Genomic DNA, 21,405 nt, shown 5'->3' on the forward strand with positions numbered 1-21,405 from the left:
GTGTGTGTGTGTGCACTCCGGGATCTGCAATATACAAACACTTGGGGTACCATCTCTTATATACAAGTGTGTGTGTGCCTGCACTCCGGGATCTGCAATATACAAACACTTGGGTACCATCTCTTATATACAAGTGTGTGTGTGTGTGTGTGCACTCCGGGATCGGCAATATACAAACACTTGGGTACCATCTCTAATATACAAGTGTGTGTGTGTGCACTCCGGGATCTGCAATATACAAACACTTGGGTACCATCTCTTATATACAAGTGTGTGTGTGTGTGCACTCCGGGATCTGCAATATACAAACCCTTGGGTACTATCTCTTATATACAAGTGTGTGTGTGCCTGCACTCCGGGATCTGCAATATACAAACACTTGGGTACCATCTCTTATATACAAGTGTGTGTGCCTGCACTCCAGAATCTGCAATATACAAACACTTGGGTACCATCTCTTATATACAAGTGTGTGTGTGTGTGTGTGTGCCTGCACTCCGGAATCTGCAATATACAAACACTTGGGTACCATCTCTTATATACAAGTGTGTGTGTGTGTGTGCACTCCGGGATCTGCAATATACAAACCCTTGGGTACCATCTCTTATATACAAGTGTGTGTGCCTGCACTCCGGAATCTGCAATATACAAACACTTGGGTACCATCTCTTATATACAAGTGTGTGTGCCTGCACTCCGGAATCTGCAATATACAAACACTTGGGTATCATCTCGTATATACAAGTGTGTGTGTGCCTGCACTCTCCAGGGATCTGCAGTATACAAACACTTGGGTACCATCTCTTATATACAAGTGTGTGTGTGTGTGTGTGTGTGTGTGTGTGTACAATCTTTTATTTTAAATACATATTTATTAACAAAGCAAGCAGATGAATATGATGAAACAACTTGAATCGTATTTTATAATATCTATAGAAGAAAAATTGAAGTAATTTAAACCGTAAAATACAAGTCTCGAATATTCATATTGTTTTTTAACACTCCTTGATTTAAACATGGTCTCGTTTTTCTGTGTTTTGGACGTCTCAGTACAAAACTGCTTCATAAAAAATGTATTCAGCTTATCCTATGTAATATTATACCCGGTAATTAACAATGACCAAATTCATGTAAGTATTTTTCACCAATAATTAAATTTGTTACCATAACTACCAAAATCATGCTTTTAACTTCTTATGTTAATTCTGTTTTAAAGATCTATAAATTATATCACTATTTTAAGGTTCTTTACCATCAACAACCCAATGTTTGTTTTAAATGGCTGAAATGCATGATATAGAAAACTTGTATACAGCACTTATTTCTACTTCAAGTGTGCTCTGGCAAAAAACTTAATTCACAAGTACTTCAGAAAATTGGGAAAAATTCTTTTTAAAAATACAATTGAACAACCACAAATAACTAATTATTACTCAAATAACTTACATTTCCAGATGTATAAACAATATTCTTAAAGACAAAATACTGAAAATATATCAACAGAAAATATATGAGTTCTGAGATACAAATTAAATGCAAACTTTATTGCATGACTGAATGATTGATCTATGGCCCCTTCTTGTCAATGGTGAGTTGATGTTTCCTATTTTGAAAACCTCCCAATCTAACCTTTGCAAGTTAGCAATATTAATCATAAACGTATTGTGAAGCATCAAACAGGAATATTAAGCTGTAAATAGAATATAACAATGTACAATCAGTAGATAATGTTTAGCTCAATATTACAGGTGAAATAATACATGGCTAACTGGCATAGTTTATCCATCAACAAAAAGCACCCATTTTCTCAATACATTCAATATGTAAATAGAGAAAGAACAAAATAAGCTCTGCTTAGTAACACTTCTAACCGCAATATGATATTTGTTCCGCAAGTTCGTTTGAGAAGTGTTGCATCAGTTTCAAATAACATTTATTAGCTACTCTTAAAAGATACAAGTAAACATTAACATATATCTTGTTTGCGTTATTATGGAAGTTTTATTCATATAATACAAACATTACATCACAGCTTTTTGAAGTCTAGTCACACATACATGTCATATCAAATTAAACAAAACACTATATTAAACATGACAATGAGTCTTTTTTTACCAAAAACTAACATAATTTTTTCATTTTGTCTGCTAGATGGGACATTTTCATGGAATATACAGCTTTTAAAATTTCAAAGAAATTAGTAGCTTTCTGAACAGTCTTTAAAAAGGAGATGAACATTTCTATTTAAGTGCTTCAATAAAGTCAAGACAAGTGGTCCAATTTTTATAGATAAACATGGTTGCTGGAATACTCTCAGTACAACGTTTATCTGACACTATGCAAGGCACACAAATATGCATAACTGTATTGTACTAATTACGGTATATAAACAAGATGTATTACTTCTACTCTTACATGAATAAGCATCAATAATAAGCATACATTTTCCATCTGTACGCAAAAAACAACAACACTGTTACACATCTTGAAAGTATTTAGACTTACTTGTATACTGGTGTTATGTCTCAAGTACTTGGCTATGGTACCTTTTTGACATAACATTAATGAGTGGGTGTTTTTACCATGAACATCAATCCTCTATTACAAATAAGTCACATTCTCCGCTTCAATGAAATTTTAAAAATAAAGAAGTCCTTTCTAAACAAAAATCCAATTTAGAAAGAAAAAGTTGACCCCGATTAGGCAGTGCAGTGGGACATCACTTCTAGCACAAGCTTTCAGTCCTGTTTACCCAGGGTGTAGCCGGATGTTTTCCATCTGATTAGAAAATACTTTAAGGAAATGTTTAAAAAAAACTCAAACAAACAAAAAGTAATGAATTTTTTCACTAACATATTTCATCTGCGACATGGCGAAAAAAATAATCCTTATATTTTTTATTGAACACATCCAATTTGTTAAACTTAAATAATCATTCCTAACATATTGATAATATGTTTAACTCAAATAATAATTCCTTATAACAAACATGTATCAAACTTGTCTGACCATAAGGGAAAACAAAAATTTCTTTTTGTTGTGGTTCCAAATAAAGTCTTTAAAGAAAGTCAGGACTTTTTCCATTAGGTTATTTTCAATGTTTTTTGAGTGAGAATTTAGGTAACATGTAGACATTTATGTACATATTCAAAACATGGTGGGGTTTCATTTTCAGCATCCACTTTTTCCTAATTTTTAATGTCCTAAAGCATAGACTATGTGAGTTACATACATGTAGGTTTAATTTATAATTAAACTCTCTCCAATACACATACAGCATGCAAACACATCCATCATTATTACATCAGATCATGTTCAATTATTGCTTACAAGGTTACCTAACTGAAATCCCATATGAAATTCTCTTCTAACCAGTAACCATGCATATTTAAAGTAGTGCAACGATAAAAATAACATTGCTATAAAAATTGGCTTAAATATCAAACATTTAAAATTTAAAAAGTTCACAAAGTCAAATTACAATCAATAATGCGCATTACGCATGACCTTTTATAAAATCTTATGGATATGGTATGGACAAAACAGTTACCTATTTTGTAGAGAATAAGCTCTAATTTCGTTACCCTCCGTTAATCTAAACTTTTGGTTTTAATTTTGTGAGATGTTTAATAATGGCGCCCAGAATATGGTCACCAAGAAACATTTTATGTGAATAAATATTAAAAATAATAAATGTTATTATTTTTAATTTATAATGTTATTGTCTTTTGTTAAATCTTCTACTACAAACTGGAAGTCATTAAAGATAATGCATAACCTATTGATACATGATCAATCAAATATCATCATTCCCAAACAACTTTTGGCACATTGGCAATTTAAAAAGGGTAATAACTCTCAACAAAGAATCATATTTCTGACAACATTATTTTTCATAACCGTTTGCTTCTGAACACAAAAACTATACAGGAGCATATTAACAAATCAAATTACAATGTAATGTGTAATCTAAAACCACTGCCCATGAAACCTACATATAAGCTTCTTGTTTGGGCAATGGAAAACATTGAAATGACCAAAAACTGTTTTTGACTACAAAAACATTATTTTTGTTTGAAAATTTGTGTTCAATCTTTATTTAAACTTATGTGTCTTTTTGTATAAGAGTCTTGCTTTGATAACTCAGTAACTTGACGTAAGTAAATTGGATATTACTCATGTTTTTGAAATGACACAATTTGTTTACACCTTACGTTAAAATCTCAGACTGACTTTCCCATCATGGGTACAATTAACATGTTATTGCTACATGTAGGGTACCAGTCAGTAAAGGCGATTTTTTTTATAAATGACTGAAATGCAATCAAAAAATTAAAACACTCTACTACATGTCATAAAAATAAATGGCTTATATTTAACTTTTTTATTACTGATGCCCATTTCCAGCTGTAATACCAGTTTTTATAGCAGTATGGCAAGAGACATATAGCCTGTGTTATAATCCAATTTTTGTAACAATTAAGTTGTTTTATCACATGTAAATAAACACTACTTTCTCTCTTTTAAAACAACATTAGAGCCAAACATCCTGCAAAAATCTCAATTAATAGATATGACAGTAACCCCTAATTACACAATCTCTAACACAAGTTTTATATAATTGGAACATCCATTCTGACTTGGGCAATACAGTCTTGAGTGTGAACAAGCTTTTTTTAATTGTACCAAGTTAACTTGTTGGCCCAGTTTGAATAACTTTCAAACTTGGTATAAATATAATTGGGATGAATGTTCTAACCACATTTCATGGGCAAAACAATGTAAAAGTGTGAACATGCCTTTTCTTTGATTTGACCTAGTGCCAAAACGACACAGTATTGATCGTGGCTAATACATCTTTGCGTCAAATTTTCTGATTCAGTTTCATGACAATTTGGCAAAAAATGTGGCCTTAATTTTCTTTAATTTTCTCTTTTGACATAGTTTAAGGTCTAAAAAAATCCTCTTTCAAAAAAGGCCTATATATGATTAGGTCAAATGTTCTGACCAAAACCAATGTAGACTGGACAACAAAATATGACACTTGACAGCAAACATGGCAAATGTTGACAAGAAAGATGCACAAAAGCTTATAATCAGCATGTCGTGCTCTAGTAAGCTCATATACAATTGTTAAGATACATATTGGACCCTTTGTAGATATAATTACATTCAAATAACTCATATCATTAAAAAAGATTCCAGATGATATCATTGCTATGCATGACATATAGTTTCAATTCGACAGAAAAAAGTCTAATGTACATGTACAATGTACATAAATGTACATACATGTAACAAAGATCATGATAGCAAGAACAAATGAGAAGGCAAAATCTGTCTATGTCTATGTGTTGTAAAGAAGTATGATTAATCTTTAACTAAAAAAAGAAATGTACATTTAACACTAAAGCATTTAAACTAAAAAGATTTTGAACACAGAGTATCTCATCTGCCATAAACAGACAATTAAGTGAATTTAAGTCTGGCCATGACAACATTCACCGACACAATCATTTTTGTTTTTGGTATATAGAGCCTCATCTTCATTTATCAAGCAAAAAGCATTTTATAACAAAAGGGAGACAACATTGGTGTATCATTAATAACATACTTTCAACAAAAACAAGTATTCACCAATATCTTATACAAAAAAATAAAACAAAACAAAGTACGGATTTAAACACAGCGTTTAAGCACTGATTGCAATCTGCCATTCATCCATGTCTGGTCAACGAGCCTCTCACCCCCATATTGCATGTGTGCTGACATACAGCGGTTTAATTGCACCAAAGTAGCTGATAGGCGACGACACCCCTTCTTCTGTGGGGCGCCACAAGTGTAGTAACCATTTCGGACAGGTCCCTTGCTCAGCAAGAAGTCAGGCGATTTTAAGTAACAAAAGTTACCATGGAAACTGTGTTCGCGGGTTTCCGGTTCTGCAAAGGTAGAGTGGTTGAGTATGCGACTCACAACATCGGTGGTGAAATGGGTAAAATATTGATGAACCATTCACTAACCTTGCACTGCGTCTAAGCCGCATGCAGTACGTTATTTGAAAGGCGAGCAATATACATTGATAATCACATAGCCATCGCAAACAAGTCTGCCTGCAGGCATGAATGTGTGTTTTACGTATGCACTGATCCCTCGAGCTCCAAGGCTGGTCCTCAGGTTGCTTTGTGTCGGCCGCCACAACATCCAAGACTCACGCCGCACATATGGCAGGCTTTGAAAGGCCAGTAGCACCATAGACAAGGAACAAACATGGACAGCACTGAGAGAACCGTCCACTTCTTACAGTTTGAATTGTCCGAGAAATCACATATACAAGGGTGCCCGAACTCACCGTCCGGGCCTGACATACAGTGGTACATGATACCCTTAGCGCACGAGACACAAGTCAATATTTCTATGCAGGTTTCTACACTATCCGGGGCTTCCTCACAGCTCCCTCTGTGGTTGTTCTCATGAGTAAACGTCTCATGACAATGTTTGCACTGCGCTTTCACCAGCAATGGTCCAGATGCATGTTTGGTATAATGTTTGACAGTTTTCTTACTTTTCATTGGTAAAGGGGGCTTTGGTTGCACTACTATACTAGTATTCTTCTTGTTACATATTGCTTCCCTTTTCAAGGGAGGCTTTTCTGTAGTTTCTAAATACGGATAACTATACTCATGCTGAGAGTTCCGCGCAAAGATCACATAAGAATAATCTTTCAATTCTACACTGTTCGTCTTAGTATCTAATAATCCCTGATCAGAATTTTCTCTCACATCTTCACGTTGCACCCAAACATCCTCTTCCACGGGTTCAGTTTCCTCTCTACTTCCACCACTCATGCTCTTGTTCATTTCGTTTTTCTGCCGATGCGACAGGTAATGCACTCTGTGGAGATGATGACGAATGTGCGAGTTATTATACATGTCCTGTAAGGAAGGCGTGTACGTGGTTGGAGACTGGGGCGAGCTGGTCGTCGTTGACGTTGTGCTCTGGGACAGACTGCCCGTCCGAGATATCGGCAACTCAAGCTCCTGACACAGAAAACATTGTGATTGAATTTGATGACTACATTAGCTTAACATTTTACCGATAGATACGCATTTTGGCACATTTGTAGTTCCTTAAAAGATCAAATTAAATAAACAAAGTTTCTAAATTGATTTAGGTTTTTTGAAGGCTTCATTTTCAACCCTTAAATACTGATGAGCAGCAAAAATAATCATAAAAACCTGAACAGACTGCGAGTTACTCACCGGCTGTTCTGGTTTTATGCTGGTTGCTTACAGCTATTTTGCTTTTGAGCAGGAAGGTATGAACCCACAACCTTCATCACATGAATTTTTGACCAAAAAAGTCTTTTCAATAATTTAGCATAGTCAATGTAGAAAGAAACTGAAGGGGTATAATTGTGCCCCCCCCCCCACACCGTATATGATTCTTTGAAGGGCATGCACTTTAACAAGTCATTGATATGGAAAACACAGTTGAAAGGAAGAAAGTCACTTCAATAGTATCTTAATCTATAAGTAACATGCACTCATATTTGAAATAGAGAAGCTAGTAAACTCAGATTATTCTAGGTCGAGTATAGAAGAGAACACACATAAAGCTACCAAAGTCCTCGAGTATGTAATACAATAGTGTATTCTACACTTAGATGGTCTTCAAGTCAAGAGGCAGTTTCATTGTTGCTTAAGGACATGGTAACTAATTGACCAGTTTACACTTGTCCCTCAAGGATTGCTTCAAACAATTATGATTTTGTGTGGCCCACTGGGAAGAAGGGGGCTTATTGCATGTGAGTACCGGTAAAGTGGCGTCCCAGAGTAGCCTGTGCCGTCTGCACTGCCACAGGCTTATCAGGGATGACAGCATAAACTGGAATATTGCTTAGAAGAGACTTCCTTTCACCAAAAAAACCCATAAAAGCAGAAAGTGTGGTATCTGATTAGCCTGTGTAAACTGCACAGGCTCATCTGAGACGACACTTTACCCACATGTATTAAGCCGGGGTTTCCCACAGCAATGCTCATTTATAGTTTCTTTGTAACCTTTATCACATGGTTACAGATTTTACATAAAAGTCTCAATTAAATAACTGACACAAGAGGCACAGTGGCATATCTCCCCATTGGTGCAAAAGGACACAATTTGACAATGAAATTCGAAGGCACATGGTACCTTTTTGCACCACTAGGGCGAATGATGTTCATTTATTAATTAACGCCAGATGGTAATTCATTAAATTCAGACTAACCTCAAAGACATCATCTGCTCTTCCATCTTCTAACCCTGGAATGCACAAAATAAATCAATTAAACTGACTGATGTCATAGATTAATATGTTCTTAGCAGAATGGCAACATCTTTTTTTGCAAACCAAGCCCCATTTTCTGTTTAACAGTCAAGCATTGAAGCATACATCTACCTGTAGCAAACAACTACGAGGATGACTTGGTTCCTTTGCCTAACCATGATTGGGGAAGGCCCCAACGTTACACACTTTGCCTGATCATGATTGGGGATGGTCCCTATGTTACACACATATACTAATTATGTAGCCACCTGGCACTGTGGGTTCTAGCACCACTTGAGAGCTATTTGTGCTGAAAACCTACCAAACTGTCTGAACTTCAAAGAATCAGCATCAGGCCTTTATATTTGTGCAGTGTTGATAGATTTTCTACATGTTTTCTATCAAAAAATACTTACAAACAATCCTGCACAGGCAAGGTCAAATCCATAAAAATAGGCATTGTATTGCCCAATCCTTAACTAAATAGGGGTACCTTAATAGACTGATACCGGAAAAGCACCAGTTTAGAAAAACCCACTTATCACCCCGGTACAAACAACGCTGGTCCATTATACCAACCAATGATAGCTGACTTTAAATAATAACGGTTGATACGGTATGTGATTTTGAAAGGATTATAATGGGTCATGTTTATTTGTACCAGCAGATTAGTGGGGTTTTCCAAAAAGTTGCTTTTTCCGTGATACAATGTAATATATTACAGTTAAATGATAACATACAATAATTATGACAAAGATATAAATACAGGACTTTGTTCAGCTACATGTATTTTAGCAAAATGTACAATACAGCATGGGGGATTACAATTAAACATTGTTCAAAGTGTTTTAGTTTTATTCTATGATCCTATAATGCTACAGTACATGTATTAAACATTTTATAACAACAAACAAGTATAGAATGAAGAACTCCCCAACCTTTCGTGTTCCACAATTGCGAATCTTCTCATAAAAAAAGCTTTAACCCTTTCAGTGCGGGAACCGAATTTTGAAGGCCTTTGAAAACAGTTTGGATCCAGATCAGACGCCACAGAACGTGGCGTCTCATCTGGATCCAAACTGTTTGCTATTCTGATAGTATTCTTTGAAAAAAATGAAGAAAATTCTAATTTTAGAAATTCAGCAGACGATATTTTAGCAGACGACAAATTTCCCAGCATGCAAAGGGTTAAATCAATCCAACATCTAATATATAGAGAATACTAGGTCGGTGCCAAATAAAGCAAAGTTTATTTTGCGAGGCTTAGAAAATCTGAACCACAAAACAAACAATTTGATACCAAGATGTAATATATTACATCTTGGTATCAAATTGTTTGTTTTGTTGAATCTGATTCGATTTTACTAAAAATGATTACTTTATAGTTGATTCCGAGTAATATGGCCATTCTCCGCCGCGTGTGACAGCTATATTTCAGCACTGCCAAAATAGAGGAAAATTTATTCCACAGTGGTTTATTTCGACAATGCACGTCTGATGATGGGATAAAATTGTATATTAAGTTTCAAGTGCATGTTCGCATTAAAATCACACAACAAGGTGCGGCTGATATAATACCATTGTGGTTTTTACTATATTATTGTACATTATCAACATACTTTACAGGATCACAAATAGATTATGCCACCCCCACATGTCAATCCGATGAGTTATGCCCTGCAGCATGAATAACCACATAAAGAGCCTTAAAATCAACCACAAAACACCATTTCACCACATTCACCACCATCAACACCATATACTAGCACACGTGTTGCACTCTGAACATTACAAATGGCTTTTTCATTACATTCACATACATGTACACTATGCAGAATTATTCATCTGTGACACATGGCACAACTAGGAATTGCAATAAAATTATACATCCTTAATATCAAGACATACATGTATTCACCTCTGCTATTTCAGTTAAAAAAGAGAATGTGAAAAGGAATGTACTTCTTTGCAAAAACAGAAATAATTATATTATAATTGCAATAATTCTGGTAACAGTGAGAATTGCCCGTCAAGGCAGGTGTTGTAAGTTGCTACCCAAAGATGCTGTCAAACAAAATTGCAACTTTATATGAAACCAAGACTTAAATATCTAGTTTCTGAAATGGTGTCCTAGAACACTATGAGTACAAGTTTAATAATAGCATTTGATACAATCACCTCTTAAAAAAACAACTTGGAACGATCAATTAACTAGAGCTTTGTCACAGACGTGACGTACACCCCCACATGCCGCATTAACACAGACCACAGACTATTTTGCATGCTGTCTTCACAAAACAAGAGAATCTAAATGGTGATTTTTAAGAATTATTATGCCATTATTATTTATGGCCATAATTTGACCTTTGAACTTTTTAATTCTTTCGCATGACACGCTGTCCAATCACTGTGAACAAAATTCATGTACAGAGTCATTTTAAAATCTCACAATGAATGACATAGTTATGGCCCGGACAAGCTCATTTATGGCTATTTTTCACTTTTGAACTCCAAGTGCGACCTTGACCTTGAAGATATCAACGTAATTCTTTCGCAAGACACATTGTCCAATGATTGTGAACGAATGTACCAAGTAATTTTAAAATCTCACAATGAATGACATAGTTATGGCCCGGACAAGATCATTTACGGCCATTTTTTACCTTTAAACTCAGAGAGTGACCTTGACCTTGGAGATATCGACGTAATTCTTTCGCACAACACACCATCCAATAATGGTGAACAAATGTGCTAAATGCTTTTAAAATCTCACAATGAATGACATAGTCATGGCCCGGACAAGCTCATTTATGGCCATTTTTGACCTATGAACTCAAAGTTTGACCTTGACCTTGGAGATATCAACGTAACACTTTCCCGCGACACACCAGCCAATGATGGTGAACAAATGTGCCAAATGATTTTAAAATATTACAATGAACAACATAGTTATGGCCCGGACAAGCTCATTTATGGCCATTTTTGACCTTTGAACTTAAAGTGTGACCTTGACCTTGGAGATATCAACGTAATTCTTTCGAACGACACACTGTCCATTAATCAGGGGTGTGATTGAGGCAAAGTCAGAGGGGAGGAAAATTCTGTCGACTGATTTTGACTACGCGAATGACGCACATAACGCAATGACAATCCTTAAAACAGACATTAAAATAAACAACTTTTTGAACTTAATAACAATATTTCTTTATAAAAACCTGTTAAACTTCACATTTAACATACTGAGGATGCAAAGTAAACAGTATTTATTGTGATCAATAGCAGCAGTTTTTTAATTGAATTACAGTAAATGGACATAATATAAACACACACACTTGAGTGTTCTTCTTGTGTTAATGATGTATTAAACTGAGTAATATTAATATATTTAATTTGTTTACCTTTCAATATCTTGCATATCACATCTTAAGTTCAATGCTTTTCCACTTTACTGAACAGCGTGACAAACATAATAAAGCAGAATATGCATATGAATCTGATTATACACAGATCCACTAACATATAAATCAAATCATGTTTGTCTATTTCCATGTTCGACTCTTCTAAATTGTTTTACTTCGCGAGTAGACTGCACTTCAATTTGCTCACACTGGTCTCCGGGACACAAATTCATTGTGCACATTTCTAAATAAAAATAGTGTTGCTTGTATCTAAAACGTAGTCTTTTTCGTTGACAAACACATTTCATTATTCCTATCAAACTATATGATGTCAGTCGTTAATTCGCTTACTACTTGTCATTTCAATTATCTTAATTTTCGCTTCACAACGTCGCCATTTGCAAGCGTACCAAACACATTTTAAGAAACTGATTTTAATTGGAAGATTGGAAAACGACAGCCAATCATATCGCTCGTTTTAATAATGCTTAGGCAGAATCTACCAGTGTAAAATGCGGATAGATTTCGCGATCCGCTGAATCGGTGGTACCCCCTCTCCCCCACATATTTTTACGAATTTACGCGAATCTTAGAAGTGACCCCAGGGACAACCGATCCGCGGAAAAATCACACCCCTGAATAATGGTGAGTAAATGTGCCAAATGATTTTAAAATCTCGCAATGAATGACATAGTTATTGCCCGGACAAGCTCATTTATGGCCATTTTTGATCTTTGAACTCAAAGTGTGACCTTGACCTTGGAGATCTCGACGTAATTCTTTCGCGTGACATATCGTCCAATGATGGTGAACAAATTTGCCAATGATTTTAAAATCTCACAATAAATGATAAAGTTATGGCCCGGACATGCATTTGACCTTTCTTTGAACTCAGAGTGTGACCTTGACCTTGGAGATATTGACGAAATTCTTTCGCGACACACCGTCCAATGATGGTGAACAAATTTGCCAAATAATTTATAAATCTCACAATAAATGATAAAGTTATGGCCTGGACATGCATTTGACCTTTGAACTCCAAGTGTGATCTTGAACTTTGAGATGTTGACGTACTTTTTTCACACAACACACCGTCCCATGATGGTGAACAAATGAACATGTACCAAGTTATTTTAAAATCTAACAATAAATGACATAGTTATGGTCCGGACAACGGTTTAAAACACACTAAGTGACCCCGTGACCTAGTTTTTAACACGGCATGACCCATATTCAAACTTGACCTATACATCATCTACATACAACTTGTGACTAAGTTTCTTGAAGATCGGATGAAATTTCGGGACAGACAGACAGACCGACCGACAAAGTGACTCCTATAAAGACCCCATTACCAATGGTAATGGGGGTATAATAACTGAATAATTATTCCACATTTTCTATTGATAGTAGCTGAACTAGCCTATTTCCATACTAGATATGTTGATGACTGTAAATCTAAATCTATCTATCCATTTGATGCCCATAGGCAAATCAATGATAGTAATTCACTTAAACACCCACCCCCAAACCTGGCACAACTTACTGGATGGAAAACATACCAGTGGTATCTCAATTTGATTTCATTGGTTTTTGTTTCATCACAGAACCTATTTGGAACTGGAGTCAACAAACTTATAGGAAAGCATGGATCAATTAAGTCTCCACACCCGTTTTAATGTCAATAAAAATTAGAATTTATGTGATGGGGATTTTTTACAAGAAATTACAGAACAACATTCAGCAATGTGCAGTTTGATTCAATGAAAATAATAATTTTCCTCATTGGAGTAAAATTGTTGCTAGTGACACACAGTGAACAAAATTAAAGGTATACATAGAGATTTGTGGCAATGTATTTATACATTTCCTGAAAAATGATGAAGAAACAGTCCAGTCATTTAATTTGTGAACATTTTACTGTACAGTGGAATTTACATACACATGTATTATTACTGAAAGGAATTTGACTAGCGCTCCAACAATTTTAAGAAATCTGTTTTTAGTCAAATATTATATCCGCTATTATGTCAAAACCTGTGTTAAACAGCTATGCTAAACAAAAAAAAACTACACATAAATACATGACATCTCAAGTCAATTCATATGTATCATGACCTGATTTTCAAAAGAAGATGTCTTCAAATATCTCAAACATAAATGTAGATACCTGAATTTAACAATTGTACCTGTACAATACTCCTAATGACAAAAGGTGATCTCGGGTAAATGACCTATTAGTAAAAACCTTTAAAGAAACCCTGCAATAAACACAACACTGAGAAACAAAGGTATAAAAAGAAAATGGAAGAGGCGTGTTCTTGGAATTAAGCTTAATGCACAGACTGGCCCAGGAAAAAACTTTACACTTTTATGTTTTTATGATTCCAAGAAGTTAAATCTGGCCTTTTCATTCACTGAAGGCACTGCAGTTAAAAGCCATCGTTTGGACAGTCTTTGGGGACTGCATTGTCTAATACAGGGACCACAATTCAGGGATATACTAAAGTTTCGTATCCATATCAAGTAGAAAGAAATGTAAATTGACATAGAAGAATTTAAACTCTTTATATAAACTATTTAAGGAAAGAGAGAAAATTCTTCTGTGTCAATTCAGGGATGTGCATTAAGCCTGGTTTTCCAGGACACAGACAATTTGGGAGCACGAACACAACAGTTGATTTACCACTAGTCTCCAGCGTGTCCAGTTTGGTGTACCATACTATCATAAGAATTGTCGCATCCAATAGGCAGCAAGGGAACAACAAAGAACACAACCAAATTAGTGAACTACCACAGAAGTACATGTACAAGTCAGTAACTAACATGGTATACATATAGATTTCATATACCATTTATGTATATTATATACATTGGGAAATTTGTCACTTAAGGTTTCACTTCTGCATTATGAAGGATCTTTAAAGACAAGAAATGTTAGGACACCACTGTCACCACTGTTCAAATGCTTCAATCATTGTGACCAGTCAAAGCTTTTTTTTGTTAGATGTACATGTAAGTGTACACATGCATTGACCCGTCGAAGAAAAAACACCTGCAATGGTGGAGGCATAACAATTTTATCCAGAACATTGTAAAACTTCTTGGGTTATAGGCTTGGTTTAAGCTGGGTTCCCACTGCCGATCAGATCAACTCGATCAAGCCCGACCAAGCAGTCGGGTACTGGTCTGGTTCGGGCGGCATGAGTGATCGGGGGCGGTCGGCATTGGTCGGGCTTCCTACCCGATATTTTTTGACATGTCAAAAAATATCGAGTAGCGGTCGAGTAGGAAATGGATCGAGAAGCGCTCGGCAAGTGGTCGTGTATTAGTCCAGTAGAAGATCTAGTTGATCATAAAGCAATCGTGTGGCGACCGGATTGACATCTTTTACACGATCTTTACCCGATTTGCTCGACCTCTTCCAAAGTTATTTTAGATTGGAACACGATCCACTCGACCTCTATTCGATTTGATGTACATATTTACTAGACTGCTACCCGACGTCTACTCGACCGTACATGATCACTTCCTGATTGCTATTCGATCATACACGAGCTCATGCCACTAAAACGAAACTCAAGTGCAAAACATCGTGCTTGTTTCTCAAGTAAACATCCAAAGATGCCAAGAAATGGCAAAAAGGCGACTGAAACTGCTAAATCTAGTAAAAAAATCCATGATGATTTAAGTGAACAACAATGTTTAAAGTTTTTATTCTCAAAGTTTCAATACACGACCGTTCGCGACTTTGTACGACTGTTGTACGACCATCACAATCTGGTCTTGTGAAGATCTGGTGGCGATTGAGCCGAGTTCCACTTGGTCGAGCTGAGATCGTAAAGGGCTCACGTATAGGTCGAGATGATCAAGCGGAAATCAGAAAGATGGTTGAGTGGACGTCGTGAATGAGTCGTGTGGGGGTCGTGTGTTATCGACAAGAGGTCGAGAAGAAGTCGTGTATACCCTTTTTAGTCGAGCTTGGTCGGGTTTGGTCGGAAAATTTTGGTGATCTGGAAGATCGAGTTGATCGGATTGGCAGTGGGAACCCACTTTTAGTGACAAATTTACAGCAGTTATAATTATAAATCAAAACGTTCTCGTACACTGCAGATATGCCATGCCAATTATCATCTTTAAATATTTAAATTATTCTATAACATAAAAGAAACATTTATACAAATTTCTCAAGTTGTAACAGTATCAATCTTTTTTGTTTAATCTTACATTAAGCCATGACTATTCAGGCAATTTACAAACATTTGATTGACCAAGTTGATCAATTAATCAATTGGTTATACAGCAATATGTGCACCTTTGTAACAAAATGCTAGACCAACCCACTATTGATTGGGCATCTACAGATAGTCATGTAGATGTAACAGGTTACTGGTTCAGGTCATCAATATATACATGTGTATGAAAGTACTCTACGAGGGCCCATTCCTCAGAATGTCACTGTGTCACTGTTCAATAAATGGGATAGTAGAATGTCCTAAATATTCCCAGCGTAACAACTAACAATCCCATGAATAAACCATCCCTTCACATGTGCCGGGGAATATTGACTCATAAGTGGTTATTGAATCAATGCTGTAGGTAACAGACATCACTCAATGGCTTTTGTTTCAAGCTTTTGCTTTTGTTGAAACAGGAACACAAACGTGCCACATTATAGCTAAACATGAAGAGTTTAGATAATGTTCCTATCCGATCAAGAAAACGAGTGTAAAAGTTCATGACAAGTGTACATCCCAATTGATATGAGGGACACAAATTACTAGAACAAAAATAATAACCAACATAAAAAAATTTTATTCAGTGCAGACTAGAAAATTGATTTGAACATTTAAACTGTTGTTTTTTTTCATTCAATATAAAACATATAATGTTAACATGTGCATTAGCAAGAACGAAGTTATAACATGCTGTAATGATAATGTTAAACATATTATAAATATATGCTAATATTTATATATATTTTTGACCTTGTGCTTTTCTTAAGATTTAAAGGTTGTTGGTTTGTGGGTTTTTTGCTTTGTATGTTTGTGATAAATGTTTTTTAATATATAATAATTAATCAATAGATGAGTTGCATAAAGTGGGGTAGATAAACAACTGAAGTAGATTATGAAAATTAAATGTGTTTCCATTTTTGTTCAAAAATATTATGTGTATCGTTGTTGAGGGCTATTTCTTTTTCAATTTGGATCTTTAGTTTTAAATAATTTATAAAACAGTTCAAAGTGGGTTTTTGTTTTTTGTATTTCACGCTGAATATGAAATATTTCATTAAAATAATAATGTGGTTAACAGTGTTAATAATTTCTGGTATTTTAAAAGTATTTACACCGAAACTGATATTTAAGAGAGACAGTTTTATTCTTAATTGTTGTTTCTCTAGAAAAATTGTCAATTGGTTCCATACAGTTTGAATATGTTTACACTCCCAGAAAACTGTTTTAAGGTCCTCCACACACAAACATAACATTGATTCCTTAAATTTCAAAAAAAAGTAAAAACAAATAGAATTTCCAATCCTATGTTTTAGATAGTGCTGGCGTTTTTTTGCTAATTGTATAACCGTTATTTGGTCACATTCCAAATGGCAAACAGTGCAATGTATCTTATTTTCCCAAATCAACTTTATAAGATCCCAATTTGTTTTGTTTTTAATTTTTATTTTTTGGTAATGAATATGTCTTTAAGTCTTAAAATAAGGAGTTTTGAACTGTTGTAATATCCAGGGTTTTTTTCTCCACTTTTTGGGAAGATAGCCCATGGCTTTGGAATTGGGAATTTTATCGGCATTTTCATGAAATTGGGAAAATAAATTCATTAGCCTTTTTTTCCACACGAAAAGTCCACTGATTAGGGAAATACTAAATTTGATATAACTTTTTATAATCATTCAAATTAAAAGAACAAAATCATATAATACTTTGTTAGATGTAATTGAATTAAAATTGAGATAAAATACACATTAGACTTCTTTCTAAAAAAAAAAAAACCTTTTTTTTTTTTTTGTAATTGGGAATTTTTTGCCACATTTTGGGAAAAAAGTACACTGCAACTCCACTACTTTTGGGGATCGGGAACATAGCCGAATTTCGGCTATAAAATCTGGCCAAAAAAAAAACCCTGATATCCGTTTTACTAATATGCTAATGTTTGGAAATAACTTATACTATTATATGTAAGTTGTATCACCAATATTTATAAAAGTTTATATGAAATAATTTAATTATGTCTAAATTTAGAGTAAATTGACGAAATTCCCCAATTTCATGAGAACTGGTCATATTCCCAAAACCATGAGATAAAGCCCAAGATGCTCATATACATGTACATGTACATGTAATTTTCAACATTTAGGCCAAGTTTAAGATTTTTTTTAAACATATTCATATGCACAGCATTTGTCTTCAGAATGATTACACATTTTATATAGAATATCACTAGTGTTAAGCTTTTTCTTTTTTTCAGTTGATTTGGTTATACTCCTCTTTTACCCATAAAATAAAGCTTGTATTTACTTTAGCAAAACATCTTTTGCGGTACATTGTGTATTTCATTATCCTGTGTATAGAAATGTAAAACAGTGTTTTTTTGTTCAAATTCAGAGCTAGTACTTTTCCACATTACCAATGTAAATATGTATAATTTTTTCCCAAATGGGAACCTAAAAATTTCCAATTGAAGATTTAAAAAAAACACAGCAATTTGTTTTTAGTCCGCCACATTTTAGTTCATCTTCCATCCAGGTCTATAACTAAAACCTTGATAAATAAAATATTAAGATCACTTAAATTATAATTTTTAATGCATTTGTTAGCAGGACAACAACACTAACCTCCCAATTTTAGTCAAAACACCATATTTTTTCCCAATCCTATGGGACCAGGCCTTTTTCCAAAATGGTGAGAGAAAAACACAGGTAGAGATACTTTAAAAACAATGCTTTGATACAGTTGACATTAAAACCATGGAAAATCTTATAAAATGACAGAATGAGTCTAGTGGTTGGTTTAAAAGTAGGGATGCAAGAGGTAAACTGATTTACCGGTTAACCTACCGGAACGACCAGTTAACCAGTTACATTTTCAAGAAAAGGTTAACCTGGAAAAAATATTTGATTGTTTTCTCATGGAATTATTCGTAAGATTTTACTTTTTGTGCATGACATACTGCCAACTTGCGCTGGCGACTAGTTAGAACAACATGCCGCACCATCGACGGTAATAATTAACGTATCAACAATTTGAGCAATAAAGCAATAAATCAATACCTTTCTGATAACAAATACGGGGTACGTTTTTATAACTAACATTATAATTTTGTTTGACTCGCGAAAATTTAACTAGTGAACTGCGGGGAGTGGGAGCCAATAGCGAAGACGTAATTGACACGTTTATTGAACTTGCGATAAAAAAACAATTGAGACAATGGACGGCTTATTTTGATGTTTCATTAACACTGTTTGCTTGCGAAAATACTGTGTTTATAAGTCACAATGTAAATTTTAATCAAGAATTGCATTTGTAGTTAAAATCTTGTCGAGTGAACGTCGTTTTTTTAATCAGAAATTAATATCATTATTATAATTTACGTCAAACGATTCCACCATTACCGTCCGATGCAAGTTTAATTAAAGAAAGAAAATTATTAACTAATTAAATAATTAAACATGAAATAATAAAAAATTTAAACAAAAAAACGTTGAATTTAGTATTTGTGTAATTGCTTAACATTTGCGCACTATGGTACTTAAACAAACAAACGTAACTATCAGTATTTGAGATCATATTACTTAGTTACTTAGCTATTAAATAAATGTACTGATTATATAAAATATTCAACTTACATTTCGTTCCAAATTAATTTAATTTGCATTCGTGTCCCTTATTTTATCAGGGACCTTTATAATATACAAACAATATAGGTCCCTGATTTTACCCACATGTTGTAATTGTATAATGAACATCAAACGATAATACTTTGGTTACAGACGCTAAAATGCAACAACAAAATATGCAATTATCGACTAAGAAGAGTTGCGAATTCATTGAACACACATGACCCACTTTACGTTAATACTTCGGCTACAGACGCTAAAATGCAACAACAAAATATACAATTAACGAATAAGAATTCGTTGAACACACATGACCCACTTTATGTTGAATCGAAAGGGAAAACAAACATTTCAATATAAAGCAAATATGAGTTTCAAAAATTAAAACGGAATGAACATAGGAACACACTATGAGGGATAATATAAGCTTCCCAACCAAAAATAAGTTAATAACACGTGAAAATGAACATTGTGTAGTTTTTTAATTTTTAACTACTGTGCATTTACTCAGAAAAAAATAAATTAAATATAAAGCATACATTAAAAAATTATTAAAATAAATTATATAATACATTTGTTACGAAACTGGCATGTTATCAACGCAAGCGATTTCACATTTGAAATTGCTTTTATTTCTACAGAGCGGTTCGAGCGGTAAGATATTTTTTACAAACTCATAATGATTTGAACTACTTAAGGCGTTTCCGTTAACCGGTTAATAACCGGTTACAGAAAAAGGTTAAGCGGTTAATAATTTTTGCAACCTCTTGCATCCCTATTTAAAAGTGACAAACAAAATACACAATAACATTGTGAGCAGAGTCTATTTTTACACTCATTCTTAATGCTTGAAAATCAGAACTTTGACCACATTACATGTACCTTACACCAGCAATATTGAGCTGATTTGGTGTATTTTGTCTCTACTTTTTCACAAAATCCACATCAACTATTGTGAACTAAAGGGTTAACAATGTGTTACACATCACCAAATGGCAGAGGGGTTCAAGTGGGCATTGACTCCTTAAAACACAGACTAAAGTTGAAGTGGCCCATAATTATTTGAAGAATGAATGCTGTGTTTCTCCATTATGATGAACTCATACTCAACTGTATAGACTGCGCCAATCAATGTGACTCATTCCACTGGTTATGTAAGCAATATAATTAGACGCAGCCTATTCAGGAGTTCTTTAAATTGAACATCAATAACAATAACTTAAATGCGGACATTAGCCATTGTTTCTATTGTTTGCAAACGATTACGATTTGAAACAAGCAATGCCCGCCTAAAATAGACCAGTATGTCATTCCAGCTGACATGTATGTATTCCAATATATTTATTTGTTATTGCAACATGGAAAGCATGTAATGGCAACTTTATATGTTAAACCAACAACTTTTTTTTTATATATTTGAGGAATTCCATTAGATTCAAATAAGACCTTACAGTGTATGTCTGTTGTATTAAATCAATGTTTTTATATAATCTAAAGCTTGGATAAACAAAACTACAATACTGATAGCAGCGATTTGTTTGCCCTGAGTTGGGAAAAGTACCGGTACCAGCCCAATTGGGAAAAATGTGCACGAAGAACGTCTATAATACGGAAAATTTGCGTTGTTAAGTGTTAATATTGGGAAATTGGTGTATGAGATTTGTTGCTCCCAAATACTTTAAAATGATAACTAAGTGTTGTAAAGTTGTCAATATTACATGTATATTTACTTAGGTTCAAGCCATGGAGCTGCATAGGGAAACTAACTAAATGCTGCATTAATTCATAGAATTTATTTTGTATTGTTTTTTAACCTTTAACTGGAATTTTTTTGACAACAATTCGGAAAT

General features: G+C 34.3%; 1 protein-coding gene across 3 annotated transcripts in view; it reads right to left on the reverse strand.

Moving 5' to 3' along the window:
- Positions 1 to 21,405, reverse strand: part of LOC127875473 (sprouty-related, EVH1 domain-containing protein 2-like) — a 34,910-nt gene that overhangs the window by 1,161 nt on the left and 12,344 nt on the right. For all 3 annotated transcript variants that reach the window (XM_052420549.1, XM_052420548.1, XM_052420546.1), the window contains exons 4-5: positions 8,264 to 8,298; positions 42 to 7,037 (exon numbers count right to left, since the gene is read on the reverse strand). In XM_052420549.1, the coding sequence (XP_052276509.1) occupies positions 6,171 to 7,037; positions 8,264 to 8,298 (902 nt within the window). In that variant the 3' untranslated portion in view covers positions 42 to 6,170. The remainder of the gene's footprint in view (positions 1 to 41; positions 7,038 to 8,263; positions 8,299 to 21,405) is intronic.

The sequence above is a fragment of the Dreissena polymorpha genome, chromosome 3, assembly GCF_020536995.1.
Source record: "Dreissena polymorpha isolate Duluth1 chromosome 3, UMN_Dpol_1.0, whole genome shotgun sequence".
In the NCBI taxonomy this organism is placed as follows: domain Eukaryota; kingdom Metazoa; phylum Mollusca; class Bivalvia; order Myida; family Dreissenidae; genus Dreissena; species Dreissena polymorpha.